We start from the raw sequence: 20,342 nt of genomic DNA on the forward strand, positions 1-20,342 counted from the left end.
GGAAGCCGGCTCCGTGCACTTCCGGGTCGGGGAGCGCGCGGCGGCGGTGGCGGCGGCGGCGGCCTAGTCGAGGGTGTCGCTCGGGCGGCGGCGGTGAGCGCCCGGGCGCAGCCGGAGGGGCACGAGGTTCTCGGGTACGTGCGGGGCCCGCGGCGGTCCCGGGGTCCCTGCCGCGACCCGGCCGCGTGGGCCGTCCTCGAACGCCGCGCGCTTTGTCTGAGGCCTGCCCCGCGGTGCGAGGCCTGCGCCGCGCTGGCCCCGGGCGGGCGGCGGGGAGCTCGGCGCGGGCGGGCGGGCGCGGGGCAGGGAGGCCTCGCGCCGAGCCTGGGCGGCTCCTCGGCCTGCGGGCGGGTTTCCGGGTGGCCCGCCTCAGGTCTCCAGTCGCGGGGAGCGCACCCCGCCCCGTCCGGCGCACCCCCTCCTCCCCCCCGCCAACTCCGCGTTATCGCTCTCCCCTCTGAGCGAGGTGTGACCCTTTGCCAACTCGTTTCCAGCTCCCGGTCGTCACTGCTTTCGTCGGCAGCCCGAGTGGTTCGCGGGATGATTTCCTGTTAACTCTCGTAGTCTTCACAACAAACCCCGGGAGTAGGGGTCGTCCTTCCTCTTCTACAAGTGAGCCGAGCTGAGCCCCGGAGAGGTTAAGTAACTTGCCAACCGGGCGCACAGCTGCTGAGCGCGCAGCCAGAGCGCCGAGTTAACGCAGCCCGGGACTCTGGGGCGGTGCTGTCTTTAGTGGCGCTCATGTTACCCCGTTGTCAGTTCAGGAGACTGCATACCGTTCTGGCGTCTGCCTGGCGCGCCGCCTTCTAGCCAGTGGTCATACGGGTAGAACGTGAGGCTCAGGTGAGGTTTGACTTGGCACTTAGCACACCCTCCTTGTCCCAGGACCACCGGCAGGCTTCGTGTTTATGGGAGAACGTGGAGTCCGAATAACAGTAGCTGCCGTCTTCCAGTGCATTCTCTGCACCCGGCCAAGTGGCAAGGCTCTGACGGGGCAAGCTTGGCTTTAGTCCTCTCTGCAGCCCCCCAGCACGGACCCTCCGTGGCCATCTCAGCCCTGCAAAGACCTCAGGGGGCTCTAGCTTTTTCACTTCCGTTGCAGTCTGCAGTTCCCAGGTCTCCTGTCCTCTGTGGCAGACGGCGAATGGAGAATGACAGCCCTGGCCCGGTGTGCACTGTTGGACCTGGCAGCCTTGCCCAGGGCCTGGCGACGGGCACTCTTGCTTCCGGTCTTGGCATAGGTGCCAGTTACCACCGAAGCTCTTGCTGCCTTAGTGACGGTTGGAATTGTAGGTGCTTTGGGTTCCTGCATTTGAAAAGAGAGAGAGATATTTTTTCTGGCTCAATTATTCCCCCTGGATGCCCTGAGTCTAGAGTTTGAGCAGGGGAACCCCAGAGCACCACCAGCACTGCCGAGGGCGGCCAGCAGCCGGGAGGGGGCCGTGGGCCTTCCTGCCAGACAGCTTCCCGGCCTGTTATCTGGAACACAGGGGCAGAGGTAGGGACGGTGCATCTGGGCAGGTATGTCTGGGCTGGGGCTGCTGGTGGGCCATTAGGTCCTAAGCTGGGGTCCCCATGAACGAAGAGTTCTGATTGCAGTTCTGACAGGGAAAGGGCTGTAGGGATCTCTAGTTGTGGTCTCTGCCTTGGTATTTGCACAGGTGTTTGCTCTGGAACGTAATTTCAGAGGCCACCTGGGTTTTTTTTCCCCCAGTGTCCTAACTGTCGCGTGACGGAACAGGAAGGGACTATGTTCAGCCTCCTAATCGACCCTTTCCCTGCCCAGCAGTGGTGGAGGAGTACAAGGCCATGGGACTGAACCCCACAGGGACAGGGACTCAGGGATTCGACCCCATTCCTGGGCTGGCATTTCTGGCAAGTCCCCGGGTACCAAACCCCATTATGGCCTTGTTGACCTCTTCAGGCAGCCCTCGGAGGCAGGCCTCGCCACTGCCTGTTCTAGGTGGACCTGGGTCGCAGCGCACCAGAGAAGCTAGGGGTTGTTTTTCCTTTTGAGCTGGTGCTTGTGTGACACGTCATCAGGGTAAGGATTTGCACCCGGAAAACTGCCCTCAGGTGTGCTGTGTTGTGTCTTCGGTGGCCTCAGGGGTTACATTTTCTGGTGTCTAAGGGTTCACTGGAAGGTCTATGTGCGATGGTACAGGCGACCCTTGAACAACACAGGGATTGGGGTACCCATCCCCATGCAGTCCAACTGCCACATACAACTTTTGACTCTGAAAACTTTATTGCCAATAGTCTGCTGCTGACTGGAAGCCTTACCGATGACAGAAACCACTGGGTGACACGTGTTTTGTGTATGTCGCAGGTCATGTTCTTATAAAGTAAGTTAGAGAAAAAAACGCTGCCAAGGAAATCCTGAGGAAGGAGAGCACATTTGTAGTATGGTACTGATCCAAAACAGTGTCACGTGTAAATGGCCCGGTGTACTTCAAACCCGCGTGGTCTGAGGGTGAGCTGTATTTACCCCTCTTGTGGGGCAAGAAAGTGTGCTGCACACAGCAGGGGCGGGGTAGGTACTGGAGCAGCTGTCCCAGGATGACTCTGTGGAATCCACGTGTGGGAACGCTCATGACAGTGGCCAGAGCGTTCTAGGCCCTCTTCCCTGAGCCCTGAAGCCATTGTGCCCACAGAAGTGTCATTCTCCTGGAAGGTCTGTGGCATGTCGTGCCCCATAGTCTGTGTGCCTCTAGCAGGAGTCACGGCCGGGACTTGCAGGACAGGCTGGGTCCCTGCTGTGTTGCTGAGTCACCAAGCACCGAGGGTGCAGACCAGACCCTTTGTTGGGTGGGACTGTGGCCATTTTCTTTCCGTTTTTTTTTTCTTTTAATTTTTTTCTTAACGTTTATTTGTTTTTGAGAGACCGAGACAGCAACAGAGCACAAGCAGAGGAGGGGCAGAGAGAGAGGGAGACACAGAATCCGAAGCAGGCTCCAGGCTTCGAGCTGTCGGCACACAGCCGGACGCGGGGCTCGAACTCACAAACCCTGAGATCATGACCTGAGCCGAAGTCGGACACTCAACCGACTGAGTATGGCTCATTTTCTTAACCTTAGAGCACTAAGTACGAGAAAGGTGGTAGCTTTAGGGGGTTAATAACTCCACAAAACCATCTCTTAGTGCATTATTTTCAGGTGGAAGCAATATAAGGCAGTTGACAGTTTCATCACGTCAACATGCCCTCACTGTTTTAGGAAATGTCATCCTAGAATCTGGGGCTTTGTTTGAAAAAATTTTTTTTGAGTTTATTTATTTTTGAGAGAGAGAGAGCATGAACAGAGGAGGAGCAGAGGGAGAGGGAGACACAGAATCCTAAGCAGGCTGCAGGCTGTCAGCACAGAGCCCGACACAGGTCTTGAACTCACAAACCACGAGATCACGACCTGAGCCAAAGTCGAATGCTTAACCGATTGAGCCACCCAGGCGCCCCTAGGATCTGGGGCTTTGTTAGGGAAGCTAGGTAGGCACTCTGGAATCTGAACCTGACCTTAGCCCCACCAGGAGATTGTTCTCTGGGAGCATCTGTACAAAGGTGGTGGTGATAGCCCCTCTCCTGGGTGCCATGGTGCGTGTGAAGCTCTTGGCGGGTGGCCCATGGCCCATGGGAGAGAAGCCTGCACGTGGGATCCGCAAACGAGAACCTTGCCTGGCGCTCGGGCATGCTGGCCTAACCCAGCTTCCTGCTTTGCCCCTCTGCCTTCTGGTCTTTTGTGCGACCCCTTTCCTCTGACCGTGGAGAGTGGCCTTGGCCCAAAGCACACTGTGCACGGAGAGGGTTTTCTTCATTACGTCTTAGTTAAGTGTGTCCTCCAAGAGTTATCTGGGAAACGAGGTGAGCGTGTTGTTGAGAAAGGAGCCCTTATCTGGGCTCCAAAGTTGGAGGCCTGGTGAAGGAGGCGGATTGTGTCTTCTGCGTTTGCAAGGTCGTTTGTCTACGTCTTCTGTGTCATCTTTGCAGTGGTCTTGCAGAGTAGGCAGGGCAGGTGTCCCCACTTGGAGATCAAGAGCCCGAGAGCAAGTGGCCATGGTGGCTGAGTGGTGGAGCCCGACCTCCGCACTCCGTGCTGCTCTTGGGCGGTTGCGTCTCGCCAGTGCCCTGTGGATGCTCTCGGGGTGAGGTCAGAGCAGCCCCGGCTGACCCGCAGCCTCCCAGCGGTGGTCTGGTGAGCCGAGGTTGGGCTGGCCAGCTGTGGCTGAGAGTGACATGGCAGGGGATGCAGGGAGGGGGTTTTGTTAGTCACCTAGGCCCTTCTGGCACCTCCCACCCCCCTGCATCAAAAACCCCGCTTTGCCTCAGCTTGTGATAAGCCATTTCATTCGTGCCCGGTGTCAGGATTCTTCAGGAGTGTTAAGGTGTCGTGGGTGCCTGACTGAAGAAAAATGTTGCCAGACTGAGCTAAATTAGGTCCGTTATAAATTGAGATTTGACTTTGAACATCACTCTGTAGATGGGAATCGTTACCTTTTTTTATACGTATGCACAGCTTTGTGGTTAGAATTGCTTTGTTTTTTGGTTTGAGAGAACCTTAAGCAGAACCTTCATGCCGGTCGTCCCACCACCCTGGGATCATGACCCGAGCAGAAATTGAAATCAAGGGTGGGACGCCCAGCCCACTGAGCCCCACCATGCACCCCTAGAGTTGTTGTGTTTGTTCTATATCTCACGGCTTGGCCTCGTGTCTTACAGATGAACACGTGTCACTGGAGTGACTGTTGGGCTTGCAGATGGGGGGAGTGTGGCATCCTGGGACAGTTAGGAATTACCTGACTCTGGTTAATTTCAGAGCCAAACGCCAATGTCTAGCGATGGATGACGACAGCCTGGACGAGCTTGTGGACCGAAGCCCAGGGCCAGATGGACGCTCGCGACTCAACCCTGCTGTCCTGGCCAGCAGCACTGGTGAGCAGGTCCCCCGCTTCTCCCACGGAGGTGGGCCAGCGGGTGTTGGAGCTGGCCTTGGTGGCTTGCACGTCTCCAGGTTGTTGGCTCTGGGAAAAGCTGGAGTTCCCTTTGGAGGGTTGTTTACTTGTGTTAATTTCAACTCTCAGTCTTTGTTAAAAAGTTACTCTGTGCTTTTAAGTTGGTTAGTGATACATTTTATTTGTGTCGGGGACAGATGCTAGTGGGGAAGAATGTGCTTTCCCTGCATCTGTCCCCTTCCAGCCCACCTTCCCCAGCCTCACCTGGGCAGCTACGCTTTGGTTGGTGCCTGGAGCGCCTCTGTGCAGCTCTGAGCCAGCCCTGGCCTTTTGCTGCCTTGATTGTGTGACACTTCCCCTGGGCTTGTGTCTTCATCTCTTTCGCCTTAGAAGACAGCGGTGACGGCAGCAGTGGCAGCTCTGAGGAGGACACGGGCAGTGAGCGCAGCTACAGCACCGATGGAGAGGACGATGGAGAGGACGAGGAGGGCGGTCTGGAGGACCAATCCGGTGAGAGCGCTGGCGTCCGAATGGCTTCCTGGTATTTCCTCTTGTGGGGGCAGGGACAGCAGTTCACCCAGCGTTGTTACTGGAGCCCGCTGAGGGCCGTAGAAATTACGAAGAGGCTCCTCGGCCGCTCGTCGGGCCTGGCAGTCCCCTAAGGCGAGCCCTCGCTTTGGTTGTCATCCTCTGTGTCAAGAGTTCAGTTTGACGACACAGCCTCACAGGCCTCTTCCCCGGTGACGGCAGGAGACTCAAATGTCTAAGAGGGCGGAGCATCACGAAGTGGGGTCTTTCCAGGACGAGCACACGGGGTGCACTTGGTGGCCCCAGCTCCCACACCCGCAGGTACAGGGCAGGGTTAGCTTAGCTGAGGTTCGCTGTGGCCCGGGGCCACCTGGCCAGGACTCTCAACAGGTCAGTGGTGTCGTCTATGGTTTGTTCTCGTTCTGACCAGAGCCCGAGAGAGCTGGCAAACACAGGAGATGACTTCATTGAGGAATTCACGGCGCGGGTTTCCTGGTTGGCATTTGTGCCCTTCAGCTGCTGCGCAGGGAACGTTGCTTCAGGCGACTCTGGTTAGGCTGACAGCGCCTCCTTCACTGTCCCTTCTAGCTGCCCTGGCTGTGCATGGCCTGCAAGGGCCCCAGGCCAGACTACCCTGTCCAAGACCAGCTGTGATCACCTTCCTCTGAGGGAGGGCACGTGTGGCCCTCTGCTGACAGGGTGCTGGACTTTGGAAGTTTGACTCATGGCTGCTTTCCTTCTGGCATAGTCATTAAGTCAGGAGAGGCATGGTCTTAAAGCAAATACCATGATCTGTGTATTTGACTCTGGCTCCCGTGGTTATCAGTGTTAGAATGTTCCAGAAAGGGAACCTTTCATGTTTGCGACAGTGCTCATGAGGGACCAGGACTGAAGTGGCATGAGCCAGGGTGAGTTTGCAACTTTGTGTGTGTTGGTGACCTATTCTTCCAGAGTTAGGTTTTTTTTTTTTTAAATGTTTGTTTATTTTTGAGACAGAGACAGAGCATGAACGGGGGAGGGTCAGAGAGACAGGGAGACACAGACTGTGAAGCAGGCTCCAGGCTCTGAGCTGTCAGCCCAGAGCCTGACGCGGGGCTCGAACTCACAAACCATGAGATCATGACCTGAGCTGAAGTCGGATGCTTAACCGACTGAGCCACCCAGGCGCCCCCCAGAGTTAGATTTTTTAATAAGTTTTATTTATTTCTGAAGAGAGCAGAGCGCTAGTGGGGGAGGGGCAGAGAGAGGGCAGAGCCCAGACGCAGGACTCAAACACACAAACTGGGAGAGAGATCATGACCTGAGCTGAAATCAAGAGTGATACACTCAATCGACTGGGCCACCCAGGCGCCCCAGAGTTAGGTGTTGAATCCTGGACACAGGGATGTGAGATCCTGCCCGAGTTTGCAGGTCACGACTACTGCTCTTCTGCATATCCCCCAAGATTGAGTTGGGGCGTCGGTCTCAGGCACAGACAGTCGGCGCTGGCAGGGCTGAAGCCAGAAGACATCCTCCCTCGAGCAAAGGTCTGAGGGCCTGTTGGATGCCAGAGAATCTGGGCAGGGCCCGAGGGAACGCAGGAGCCAGCTCGGCTGGGGTCCCTGCTGCTCCTGAGCTCACCACTTAGCAGCAGACACAGTGGCACAAAGCAGCAGTTCTAATAAGGGTAATACGTGTCAAGAGTGGGTGTGCAGGGGTGTCGTGGGAAGGGCGCTCTACGGCCCTGAAGAAGCAAGAGACTTCCAGAGAGACCCCGTCTAAGCTGTGATCTGAAGGACAGGAGAGAAGGAGATGCGGGACCAGAGCCTGCAGGTGGCGAGGAGCCCCAGGAAGGGAGGCCGCGGGGCCCTGGGCGTGGCTGGCGGGCCTGGAAGCGTAATCGTGTGCCCTTCGGTCTTTGAAGCGAAAGAGGTGCCGTGTGGGAAGTGTGGTCAGACCTTGAGAAGGGAGTTTCCTACAAGGGCACTTCCTGCACCCCTTTAGGCCCGGCCCTTCCCGGGGGTGCTTTTTTACTTGTTGCTTTTCTTGCTCTAGTGTTTGTTCCTGAAAACCGCTTGACTGCTGTCTGCTGAGTTTCCAATTTAAGTATTATCTGCTTAAGTCTTACCATAAAACCTGAGGACTTAGGGCTCTGATCTTTGTGCGTGTGGCCTCGCCCCCGCTCCGCAGGCTGCGCGCTCACGAGCGCCGCAGGGAGCTGTCGTGGACGAGGGAGTGTGAGTCGCGGTGGCCGGCTCCGGGCACGGCCCCGGGCCACTCCAGTCTCCTCCAGCGGGGACCATGCCCTTCTCCGGGACCCTGTGTTCCTCAGCACTCGGGTTTTCAGGCCCACTGCCCACTGCCAAGCCAGGCTGGCACCCTCATCTGCACTGTCCTCGGTTTGCCCCCCTCCACCCCCCCCACCCCCCCGCCTGGTGGGGAGCACCTCCAGCAGCCCCTTAGAAAGGGTGGGCAGAGGTAGATGAGTCGGGGCCTCACGCATCTGCACGAGTGTCCACCCTCATCAGTGCTGGTCAGTGTCCCTCAGAGACTTCGGAGGCATTGCTCTGTGAGCCGAGGTGCTGCACAAGGCCCAGGTGGCCCTCAGGTGGACAGTTCTTTGCCTTTCGGAATTCAGTAGGAAGAGCCTGGTCACCTGGCTTCAACCTGCTTCTGCTTCCTTGGCCCTTTCCAGCAAAGCAGGAAAGCGGAGCAAAGTCCCATGTTCACGCAGCTTTCTGCCTGGCCTTTTCCAAAATTTTGTACATGCCAATTTCATTAGTTTCTTTTCTTTTTTTTCCTTGACGTGTGACGAATCGTCACCAACCTGGCAGCTCAGGACAGGGCGTTCACTGTCTCCGTGTGTGCGGGGCCAGCTGTCCGGGTGTGGGTTGCTGGTCCTTCGCGCAGGTCTCACCAGCTGACATCAAGGGGTCACAGGGCCACGATTCCCATCTGAGGCTCAGGGTCCTCCGCCAGGGTCACTGCTTGTTGGCAGGATCCGGATCCTTGCGGGGGTAGGGCTGAGGTCCTGACTGCTGGCCGGCTGCCGGCCGGAGACTGTCCTCACCGCCTAGAGGCCTCCCTTCGTCCGCATGGCACGTCATGTCAGCCGCGGGAGCACATCCCCCGGCTTCTTTCTCTGCAACCATCTGGGGAGCACGGCTGTTAGAGGAGTCACCTGATTAGTTTGAGCCCCCAGGGATTGTTCCCTCTGCCATGCAGAGGGAATTGAGTCACTTGCTGTGTCCACACTTCAGTGGATTGGATGGGGAGGAGTGCTGGGGCTCGTGAGGACCCTGCCTGCCACACCTCTGGTGCAAGGTCTCATTCGGGTCTCATTTTAGTGGAATTTGGGAGGGAGAGAAAACTAAATGCACGTGTCAACTGCTGTGCTGAACTCAAAGTGTCTCCTTTTCTCCTGGTCAAGTCTCAGCCTTAGAACTTCTCAGAAACTGATCAGAACTGTTGCGGCCAAATTGCCTAGTTAGGAATCTATGTTCCCTACATCCCCCAAAGAAAGGAAAACGAGAGACCTATAAGGGAGGTGTCACTCGGAGACAGATGGCTTGTTAACATCGTGTTTTGAGAAGGGTTTTGGGGTCATGTGGCGCCGTCTGGAGGCTGCTGTGCCGAGCAGGGCCACCGCAGGGAACCCAGTTGTCAGACGGGGGTGGCCCCTGGGACCTGCCCTGATCGTGAGGGTTCTGATTCTGCCTCCAGGTGGGGGCTAGAGGAGCTGGTATGGCCACTCAGCCAGTGTCACATCCCCTTAGCTTGGACACAGCTTCAGGGTGAGGTGCTCAGGGATGGTTACCCTGGGCAGGGCTGCAGGAAAGGGATCTGTCCCTTGAGTGTGGGGTTTGGAAACACACTTTCCTGAGTGCAGTTGTGGGCTGCTTGCTTCCAGTGTCCCAGCTCACAAAGTTGTGCTCCTTCCTTCTCAAGGTTCTGAAGATTCTGAAGAAGAAGGAAGAGAAGAAGGAGGCTTGGAAACGTCAGTGGCAGTGGAGGATACTCAGGGGACGTTGGAAGCCAATGGCGCATTTAATTCTGATGACGATTCCGAGAGCTGCCCAATTTGTCTCAACGCTTTCCGGGACCAGGCCCTGGGGACACCGGAGAACTGTGCCCATTATTTCTGCCTGGACTGTATTGTGGAATGGTCCAAGGTGAGCGAGGCTCTGAGGTTCTTCCTTCAGGATGGCCTCTCTCCGTTGACTTTTTGTTTTTATTAAGTTTATTTATGGGAGAGGAGCAGAGAGGGGGGGAGAGTGAGAGAGCCCCAGGCAGGCTCTGTGCTGTTCGCACAGCCCACGAGCTATGAGATCGTGATCTGAGCCGACATCGAGAGTCAGGCTCAACCGACCGAGCCACCCGGGCACCCCCCTCTCTCCACTTGCAAGTGGCCCTGTCAGTTGCTAGCCTTTTGCTGGCGCTTCTCTCTGCTCTCCAGTAGAAATTGGGGCCACAGGGTTGGGTCCTAGACCGGTCTTTGCTTTGTTGGTGTGCTTTTGGGGTTGCTGATAAAGCTCACTGTGGGGCATCGGATGAGGAGGATTATTTATGGGTTGGTATCCCTGGGGGACCTGTCCGCAGAAGTCCTGGATGACCTGGGCGCAGTGTGTGGCCAGCAGAGTCAGCCTAGTATGCTGTAGTCTCACGAGGTGGGGTCATCTCAAAGAGGCAGAGAAAGCAAGCGATTCAGTTTGGCAGTGAGTCATAACCGGCAGTGAAGGGAGCCATCCTTGAAACAGTTGAAGGGAATTTACCAGAAAGACACGGTGTATTTCATGATGAGTTTTAGAAGCGGGAGCCCCCTTGTATTAAACTTCCTATCGTGAGACATTTCAGAGAAGTAGCGCGGTACAGGAGGAGCGGTGTGTGCCCCCCACCCCCATCTTCAAGAACTGTTAAGTCTGCTTGCCATGTTTTGTCTCACCCTCTCCCCCCTCCCCTGTAAGTTCACCAACGTGGACGCAGCGTGAGCGTGGCAGATCTCCATGCCACCACCTCGCTCAGCGAGATTAACAGAAGCACCATAGCCTCTAACCCCAGCCCTGCTCCCCGTTTTCCCGGAGAGCTCAGAGCATCTCCAGTGGGAGTTTGTGTGACCCGTCCGCATGGCCACGCGGCTGCTGGCTCCCTGTGACGTCTGTCGATCGAGGGCTTCCCTGTCCTGATGCCACTAGTTCCTGCTCTGTGGTGCTGGATCCATAGCACACGTCAGATCAAGGTTTAGGTTTTTGTGGCAGGCAGAGCCTTGGAAATGGAGGAACACCACCAGGTGGTGGTTACCTCCTAGTTGACGTTGTACTGGAATAGCGCGAGGAGAAAACAAAGGTGTAGGTATCACGTAGGAGAAATTATTATTTGCAAGTAGTGAGTTATCGACACAGATATCTTACCAAGGAGCTGCTGTAACGTGGAGTTCAGCAAGATTGCCAGACACAAGATTAATACAGATGAAAAGTTACAGTATACGTAGAAATAAGTCCGGAAAAGACACGTGAGACCTTTAGAGAGGTTTTCTAAAGCCTTTGAGACTGACTGAAGAAAGCACTTTCTGGAAGGGAAATCCCACCTCAGAGAGATGGCAGTCATGTACAAGTTCATTGCCACCCTAACCAGAGCATCAGGGCCTAGCAGGGCCGTGAGATTCGTAGAGGAGAGAAAGCAAATGCCAAGAATTGGCAGTCCTTTTGAAAAAGGCAGTCGCGTGCCGGCTCTTAGGATCTGTACAACTCCGGTGAGTATACCGGGTTGGTCCGGGAATGGAGACCAGGCCCGGGAGCGTGGCGGGGACTCGTAGGGACAACCACACACGGCAGACAGCAGGTAGCGTCTCACACTGCGGGGAGCGGGGCTCTCCAGGCATGTGGGAGAGATGGAGAGGAAGGGCACACACACACACACACACACACACACACACACACACACACACACACACACACACACCCCCCCCCCCCCCCGGATTGAAAGTTAGCAAGTGGTGCTCTGAAGCCTTCGTGGGAAAATGCGGGAACTGTCGGGACAGGGAAGGAGGCTTAGCGCAGTGTAGATCAGAGACCCGGGAGGATGGGAGCCCCTGGACCTCCCAGAGTGGAGGTGGTGTAACGTGTCCAGCCATGTGGCTCGTGCACCATTGCCCTGTGAGCTGGCGAGAGGATGGGAGTCCGTCTGCGCAGACCCTGCTCGGGTGGGTGGGCGGCTTGTCTTTACCCACCGCGTGGGACACGGCACGGGAACCGGCGACCACCGGCGACCGTTTGGACACACCTGCTGGTGAAGAGTGGGCGTGTGCAGCTGGAGTCCCGGTCCTGAGGGCAGGCATCTGGAGCCCCAGGGGACGGAGCAGGGGTGGGTGGGAGGGGCTGGAGGGCTTGGGTGCTGACCACACAGATGTCAGTTTGTCCGGTTTCGAGTGCATGTTGTTGGGTATGCTCTGTACGATAGAGGTATTTTAAAACAAACTTCTACGTGTCCAAACCGTATTAGTAAAGAAGAAACATCTGTCACCTTTGATGGGCAGCCGGCCACACTATGTGAAGAAATACCAGCATTTACTAAGAAACAGATGTTGAGCAACCTCGTGCACGCGGAGAACCGCGGCCCAGGGGGTAGGGGACGCAGAAATGGCCAGTATCCTGGCTGGCCTGGCTGGAGGCCAGCCCAGGAAGGCCCCCATCCCGCTTTGTGCCTAGCATTTAGCACGTGCGTGCCATGCGTGCGCGTGTGTGCGCATACGTGCGTGCATGTTATGTGTGCGCTCATGGCTAGCCTGCCTTCCCTCCTCCCCAGCAGGAGAGCAGCCCTGCACGGTGGGGGTTTGTCTTTTGGCTTCGCTGCTGTGCTCCCAGCCACTCGGCACGGGGCACGTGGACCGTAGAAAGTAGATTTTCAGTGTGAGATGAAGTTCTTACTTCTAAGGGAATGTTTTATTTCGAATGTGGTATTAGTCGTGAAAACGATCCTATAGGATCCCGATGCAATTTTTATTTCTTACAGAATGCCAATTCCTGTCCAGTTGATCGAACCATATTTAAATGTATCTGTATTCGAGCTCGGTTTGGCGGTAAAATCTTGAAGAAGGTAAGTGCAGATGCGGTGCTAGAGGGCCCCTCCCCACACCTTATCATCATGTTGGTCCCTGTCTAATGGGAGAACGTGCGCTCACAAGCTGATTTGCTTTCCTGAAGTGAGTAAATACTGGTTAAGTGCTTTTGAGAAACCCGCGGAAGCGTCTGGAGCGTGAGCAGCGGCCAGAGGGGTGTGCTGTCTGGTCGACGGGCCCGCGTGCTGTGGGCGGTGCAGCTGGCGTGTCCCTCGCACTTCCTCTCCCCCACTCCCACAAGCCTTCTCTACAGCTCACAGCTTCTCTTCGGCCACGACAGCCACGGGGGAGGCCAGGCCCGGGCGAGGACGCCTGCCGTCTCGGGACCACGCGTCTGCTGGTGCTGGGCCGGGGCGGGGCCGTGTGCCAGGGGGGCTGGGACAGGAAGTGGTTCTCCTTTGTTCTTTTGCTCGTCTGCTCGTGAGAGACTTGAAGGGCCTGTCAGTGTCTTCTGTTGCTGAGGAGAAACGTTACAGAGACTCGAGGACACGCCTTCGACGTGTGTCGTGCAGCTAGCCGTAGACCTGCCGTTTTATTTACACGGCGCACAAAGCCGTAGATGCGCGGGGACTTGGCTCTTTGTGTGCAGATTTCTCGTGGGCACAGTGCTGGGCTGGAGGCGGCGGCTCTGCTTCTGCTCGTTCGGGTCCCCGTCACCTGTCCCAGACGCTGCCCTCCTTCCCTGGAACCGGGGCCTCCGTTTCCGTGTAGCTGGTCCTCACCTACCTGGAGCATCTGCCACTCAAGCGCATGTCCCCGAGCCCTTCCTGTGTGTGCAGGGAGCTGGGGGGTGGGGAGTCCAGGGGGCACACCGGCTAGTGCAGTTGGGGAAGATGGGAGAGTGACTCCACGTCCAGTGCAGACGGTGCCGGAGGCTGGGGAGGCCCCCGAGTCCCATCCTGGCCCCGGAGTAAAGGGCGGGCGAGCGAGCGGTGGGGTGTGTGACCTGGGGGGCTGAGGCGGACGGACGGAGAGAAGTGCGGAGGCCGGGTCGTTCTGGGGCGCGGGGGGACGGGCAGGGGAAGGAAGCGTCTGAGCACCTGGTGCGTCTCAGGCCCTAGATCACGGAGTCTTGGTGGTCGCGCCTCCTCGCCTGCCCGTAGAGGGCTGTTCTCCGTGCGCAGCTGTGACCGCCGCTGCCACGGTTCTCGAGAGAATGCGGGCCTCCGGCTCTTATTCTCTTCCCTCTTCACGGCTCCAGCGCCGCTGCCCTGGGGGTCCCCACCTGCTTGGTCTGGGGACCTTTCCATGGGTCGTCCTCTGTTTTCCGTTGGGTTCGCTGTTTCTCTCGGCTAACTGCCTGCACGTGGTTGCCGTGCGCACTTTGCCCCAGAGCCTCCGGGCCCGCGGAGCCTGCGTGCGTGTCGAGAGGCGGCTCAGTGTGCTCTGCACCGGCCCAGCAGCCGCGCCTCGGATTTGGGCTCCGCTTGTCGCTGACCGGCGGGGCTTCTCTGTTTCAGGTTCCGGTGGAAAACGCCAGAGCCGGCCGGGATGAGGAGGAAGACCCCACCTTTTGTGAAGTGTGTGGCAGGAGCGACCGGGAGGACCGGCTGCTTCTCTGCGACGGCTGCGACGCGGGGTGAGCACGGCGGCTTCCGAGGCAGACGAGGCCTTCGTGCCCCGGTCCCTGCCGAGCCCAGCCTCTGAGACTGGAGTGTTAAGTTAACGTGTTAGAGGGAAGTCCTGCAGGGCTGCTTCTGTGCTTCGTACCCACAGATCTTCTCTGTGATGCTCAGGGGGGCCACGCCCCCCGGTATTCAGAACGCTGAACCCCAGGCCGCTGGTGGGTAACCAGCAGGTCTCCCAGGCTCTTTTGTTCCCACCATTTATATCCTCTACCCGTTCCCCCAAGATACTCTGAGGGGACTCACAAGATATTCTGAGGGGACTCGTGACGCATCGAGACTGCGAAAAGGTGAGGGGCACGTGAGAGATTGGGGCTGGGGGCCCAGAGAAGGGCTTGTGCAGGACCCCTGCTTTCTGTGAGGGCAGGTGACCCTGTGTCCAGCGGGCCCTGGCTCCTGGGAGCCTTTCTTGGGCCTCCTTCCAGCACAGGAGGCATTGCTGGGTGTCTAAGGAATTTTTCTGCCACCAGGCTCTGGTGAGAGGGCTACAGAAACTTCTCCTTTGGGGCACGAGTGGCAGAGAATCCCGTGAGGCTGGCAGGTTTGGAGCTTTCTCTTGGGTAACAGGTAGTCCCTCTGAGGCCTGGACTGAGAAGCAGCAGGAGGTAGGAAGTGTCACGCCCTGGTGGCCCAGAGCTGGCTCTGGAGGCTCAGAGTTTATTCCCTTTGACTGCTGACCGGAGCCCACCTCCCGGGTGCCTTCCTCCCCAGACAGATGCCATGTGCTGTGCGTTTTGTCTTCCTGAGGCACCTCCCAGGGGCCTCCCTCTCCAGTCCCACCTCCTAGGCTCAGATACGCGCTGTCTGGTCTCCCTTCTTGCAAGGCTCTTGCCCGTGCGGGTGCTGGATCGGTGCTCCAGTGTGGGGTCTCCGGGAGTCGCCTTGTCTGACAGCCCCCGCTCACTGGTGGCTGTGAGTCTGGCGGACAGGAGGGTGCTGCCTTGGGTGACAGAGCCAGCGCCCTGCTCTTGCTGTCCCTGTGCTAATTTACTGATGGGACCGAGTGCAAGCAGGAAGCTGAAGAAATGTGGTTTCGTAGGGACCTGGGGCCAAGAGGGTAGCTTAGCCCTCAGAACTCTGCTCACGCCTAAAACAGATCCTTTCCCGGTGTGTTCGTGGCCATTCTGGGCATGTGAAGGAAGGGCCTGGGACAGCTGGATGCCACAGGAGAGGCCATTCGAGGTGGGAAGAAGGCCTGCCTGTGGCCCTTGTCACTGGCCCTGCCTCTGCAGCCCACGGCCCCCCAGCCGAGTGCTAAACTTGGGTGTCTTCTGCTGGCCTTGCGGACAGCACTCAGTACAAAAGGTGCTGGTAGAGCTAAACGTTACAGCTGTTTGAGTGCAGGTCTTACGTGTCCAAACGTCCTCAGACCGTTAATATTTGCAGTCTGCTCAATTTGTTTTTTTAATGTTTTTTTATTTTTGAGAGAGAGAGAGAGAGAGACAGAGAGAGAGAGAGCGCGCGCGCGCGCGCGCGGGAGAGGGACAGAGAGGGAGAGACAGAATCCGAAGCAGGCTCCAGGCTCTGAGCTGTCAGCACAGAGCCCGACGTGGAGCTCGAACCCATGAGCCGAGAGATCTTGACCTGAGCCCAAGTCAGACGCTTCGGTGACTGAGCCCCACAGGCACCCCTGCAGTCTGCTCAGTTTTTGTTAACGGTTGTTTTTTAACTTAAAAATCAAGTCTGAAATTACTCTACTATTCTTCTGAAAATAGAGTCATAAGGTTTTCTGTAGATAACAGGAATATGCCACATCCTTTCATTGTTACAGGAAGTAAGATAAAGAGCATCTCTGATTTTTTTAAACTTCTCTGTTTAACATAGAGGGGCAGTCACTAGGGAGACAGTTGACATCACCGCATCAGGTAGCCACAGCTGTCCTTGCTGGGTAGGCGGTCCATTCTCGGTGGCTGTGACTGCTGGGCAGAGCAGCATGCCTGGCACGGGAGCTATGCCCCCATCCTCATGGGCATCTTGTGGCCCTCACTGGGTGTGAGTCTACCCCGTGGGGTGACTGTGCTGGACGTAGGCTGGCCGGGTTGGGCACCCGTCACACGCACCAGTGGCCTCTGCTTGAGGCCCTGGAGCTTGTGTGAGGAGAACGTAGGGTGGCCCACGTTGGATCCTTGGAATGCTTTGTGAGATTTTGTTCCCGAGACCACGTAGGAGAAGATCTTCTGAGGCTGGAATCTACTTGGGGTTTTGGGGTGCTCCCTAGGACTTGACGCTGGGCTGAGTTACACTCCAGGAGGAGCCCCCTCACCCCCATCCCTGCGGTCCTCATGTGAGGTCCTGGCGAGGGGTTCATGGAGTGAGGGCTTCCACCTGGAATTCTGTGTCCCTGGCTGCTCGTGTGCCAGCACCGTGGGCAGTACGTGGTCTGTGAGCAGAGTTGAGTCTGCCCTCGTGTCTTCAGGGCAGGGTGTCCGCATGGGGTTTTGCCTGGCTCAGGGCTGTGTGGGGTCTTGGGATGAAGTTTGGAGCAGGCTGGCGCAGGTGGCCCATGCCAGCGGTGACTCTTCCCAAACTGCTTTCCATGAAGACTGGATTGAAGCACCTGGAAAACCACGGTTAGGCTACATTTCCGTTTGCTTTCAGCAGACAGAACCTTTCTTTTTCCCTGAGCTTCTCAGACTGGAGTATGAAGTGTAAGGTGTCAACATTTGAAACTCTCGGGGCTGCTGAGTGACAGCCGGGTTGGGGGAGGGCAAGCTGACGTCTGCCAACCAGAGATGAGCCTCCAGCCACAGTCAGGCGCCAGATCCCTGCCATGGTCAGCGGCAGAGCCCCCACAGGACGCAGTGGCCCGGGTCAGGTGGCCACTTTCTTAGCTCGGTCCGTCCACGTAGTGTGCCTCCCCTGCAGGGTTCAGGGGCTGTCAGGGCCCCTTTTGGTGAGCAGAGATCCCCAGCATGCCCCCGGGAAGGACTGCGGGAGTATCACCAGCCTGCTGTCTCCCATCTGAGCGCACCTCTGGGTGGGCTCCAGATGCCTCAGGGTCAGGCTCTGGGGAGATGACCCAGGCTGCCAGCAGCACCTTCTTGCTGTGTGCTTGTGGTGTCCCCTCTGCTGGGGAGAGGGAGCTCTGGGTCGCTCCCTTTCCTAAGGACCTGGGTCCACGGTGACCACCCTCATGACCTCATTTAATTCCCCCCTTCCCCAGAGGCCCCATCTCCAAATACGGTCACACTGAGTGTTTGCTTTCAGGGGACGCAGTCCAGTCTATCGCAGGGTGCACAGCGGCCTTGGGGCACATTTGGATGACCGTTGTGTGGCTCACTCGGTTACGGCAGGGAGACTGACACTTGTCTGCCACCCTTGTGTTCCGGTAGGTACCACATGGAATGTTTGGACCCTCCTCTCCAAGAGGTACCAGTGGACGAGTGGTTCTGTCCCGAATGTGCTGCCCCTGGAGCTGCTCCCACCGCTGGTGAGGTTTCCTTCTCAGGCAGGGCGTGCTGAGGGGGGCGGGGGGCTTCTCGTCTTGTGGGAGAACTTGCGGGGCTCTCCAGCAGGGCAGCCCAGGCTCCAGGGGGATGCCCCCTGCCTCCCACTCAGTCCCCCTGCCAGGATGGGGGCGTGGCAGCCCCACATCAGTCCAGGGTTTTCTTTCTTCCCAGAAGCAGGTCCCGTGAGTGAGGAGGAGGTCTCCCTGATCTTGGCTGACGTGGTGCCCACCACCAGCCGGCTTCGGCCTCACGTGGGGAGGACCCGTGCCATTGCCAGGACACGACAGAGCGAGAGGGTCCGAGCGACCGTGAACCGGAATCGGATCTCCACCGCCAGGAGAATCCAGGTGGGTGCGCACGACGCTGTGGCTGCGAGGCTGCTCCTGGTTCAGCCCCTCTGGGGGCCGCCCGCCCCGTCCTGGTGCACCTTGGCTGCCCAAATGCTCTGGCTGGTGGGCACAGCGGAGGGGTGCGGACGGCAGGGTGGGGCCTGCGAGGGCGGCGGCGTGCACCTGCGGGCGTGTCCTGGCTGCCGTGCGGGGAACCGAGCCCGGCAGGCCCGAGGGGGCAGGAGCAGAGAGCTGGTCTCTTCCAGTCCACAGTCCTGCAGGGAGGGCCCCACGCCGACCCTTCCAGCCTCCCTCCGGGTGTGCGCCCCGTCCTGTAGCAACACCAACCGGGGGCAGCAGTGCCTGTCACAGGTCGGCGTGCTCGCCCGGGGGGGCGTCAGCCGATGGGGAGGGGCGGAGGACTTTGTGGGGGCTGGTGCCCCACGCCGTCACCCGCTCCTGTGTCCACCCGGTGCCCTGCTCTGGCTGCTCTTTCCTCTCTGTCCCTCGATCTCCTCTCTCTGGTCCCCAGACTATGCCGGCTGGCTCTGCACCGGCACGGCGTGCTGACTCGTTGGCACTGGCTGTGCCGTTGGCTCCTTGCGGCCTTCCTGGCCCTCATTCTTTATTCTCACCCTGAGCTTGCTTCTCGGGAGCACCCCCCCACCCCTCCACCCCCGGCCCCGTAGTGCCCACGGGAAGCTCTTGGTGGCCGTCTGGCTTTTGCGGTTAGCCTGGCGGGGGTGTGTGCAGGGTCGACCCTCGGGGGCTCCCCGGCAGGAACGCCCAGAGTCCTCACGGGGCACGGCGGGTGGTATGAGCAGCCTGAGGGCAGTCGCCTTGCTGACGGCACCCTCCTTCCCGTGTAGCATGTCCCACGGTACCTCGTGTCTTCTCTGCTGGATGAGACCGTTGAGGCTGTCGCCGCCGGTCTGAGCACTGCCGTGTACCGGCGCCCCGTGGCGCCCCGAGCCCCCGCAAAACGCAGGAGGAGAGCAGGTAAGCCCGGGTGTGCTGGCTCGGTGAGGGCCGCACGCTCGCCCCGCAGGGCCTTCCCCCGGAGTCCCTCCTGCCGCCGTCACCTGGGTTTTCAGGTAGCAGAAGTGGCACACGGACGTCTTGGGGGCCAGCTGGGTCTGGTCCGCGTCATCCTTGCGAACACCCACTGTGGGCGGTGAGGTCCCCGCGGCCATGCTCTCTGCGTGCGTGTCGGGGCCACTTGGCCTTCGTGTCGTTGGTCAGGAAGCTTCTGGAGAATTTGGCAGAATTGCCTTTTCTTTTCCCTAAATGCCACAGTAGATCAGGAAGACCCCGGTTCTGGACTTTGCTGTGTGGGAGCAATTAACAATGATTAATTCATTGCTTTCTTGCCACGTGTCTCCAAGCTGTGCGTTCTTCAGCTAGCACTGTGCTCCCAGGGGCCCTTTTCCTTCTCCATCACGTGTGACCAGTGCGGCCTCACGGACACCTGTCTTATTCACGTCTTACGATCCGAGGTCTTTAAAGTCCGCTTCATCGAGATAAGAGTGTGGTGTGTCCGCTCCGTGTGGTTCCAGGTTTGACAGACGTAACGTCCAGCTGGCTTGGCCCTGCCCGTCCCAGCCCCGCCAGCCAGGTCCCAGCCCCGCCAGCCGGGTCCCGTCCCGGGCGGGTTCCGTCCCAGCCGGTTCCCGTCCCAGCCCCGCCCTCCGGGTCCCGTCCCAGGCGGGTCCCGTCCCAGCCGGTTCCCAAGTCCCAGGCGGGTCCCGTCCCAGCCCCGCCAGGCAGCCCTGCTGTCCTCCTCAGCGCTGGGTGTCAGTTTGGTGTGTTTTCAGACTTCACGTAATGAGACCTTTGTGAGGTGCTGAGTGTGCTCCAGCTTAGCGTGTGTGGTTATGGGTGCCAGTGGCTGGCAGTGGCTGGCTGGCTGGCTTCTGCTTGTTGTTGAGGGAGCGCCCCCCCCCCCCCCCCCCAGTCTGCCCCCCCACACACGGAAAGGCCGCCCTTTGTCCCCTTTGCTGTCGAGGGTTGACTTTGTGTTGTGATCACGGCCGTGGAGGACAAAGGCGCGAAGTCCTGCCCGTTCTCGTACCCGTCTCCTGTGGGCAGGGTTTCATTTCGGGTCAGCACAGGACCCGGCTGCTGGCTCATTGGGTAGATGTGCGTCCCAGGTCGCGTAGCACTTCGTACCCCTGTCGGCAGTCTGTGAACCAGAGTGCTGCGCGTCCTCGCCCACGCAGGGACCGGGCGGCGTGTGTCCTCACCATGCCAGTGAGCTTTCCTGTGACTCGGTATGTGTTGGACGTGCCCTGTGTCCCCCGCCGTCAGGGCGGAGACCCGGTGCTGTCCCAGCTTCCTGCTTGGGGCTGTGCTGGAGTGGCCACCTGTGTCCGCGTGC

The 20,342-nt window shown here is 58.6% G+C and overlaps 1 protein-coding gene across 9 annotated transcripts in view; it reads left to right on the top strand.

The window, feature by feature from the left end:
• Positions 1-20,342, top strand: part of PHRF1 (PHD and ring finger domains 1) — a 30,732-nt gene continuing 10,390 nt past the window's right edge. For 2 of the 9 annotated variants that reach the window (XM_060607604.3, XM_060607608.3), the window contains exons 1-10: positions 2-134; positions 495-612; positions 4,806-4,921; positions 5,332-5,451; positions 9,397-9,620; positions 12,457-12,540; positions 14,023-14,141; positions 17,520-17,617; positions 17,808-17,983; positions 18,835-18,964. In XM_060607604.3, coding sequence (XP_060463587.3) covers positions 4,828-4,921; positions 5,332-5,451; positions 9,397-9,620; positions 12,457-12,540; positions 14,023-14,141; positions 17,520-17,617; positions 17,808-17,983; positions 18,835-18,964 — 1,045 coding nt within the window. In that variant the 5' untranslated portion in view covers positions 2-134; positions 495-612; positions 4,806-4,827. The other 7 variants (XM_060607609.3, XM_060607611.3, XM_060607606.3 and 4 more) reach the window with 6 other exon arrangements.

This window comes from Panthera onca, chromosome D1 (genome assembly GCF_046562875.1).
Source record: "Panthera onca isolate mPanOnc1 chromosome D1, mPanOnc1 haplotype 2, whole genome shotgun sequence".
NCBI classification, from domain to species: Eukaryota; Metazoa; Chordata; class Mammalia; order Carnivora; family Felidae; genus Panthera; species Panthera onca.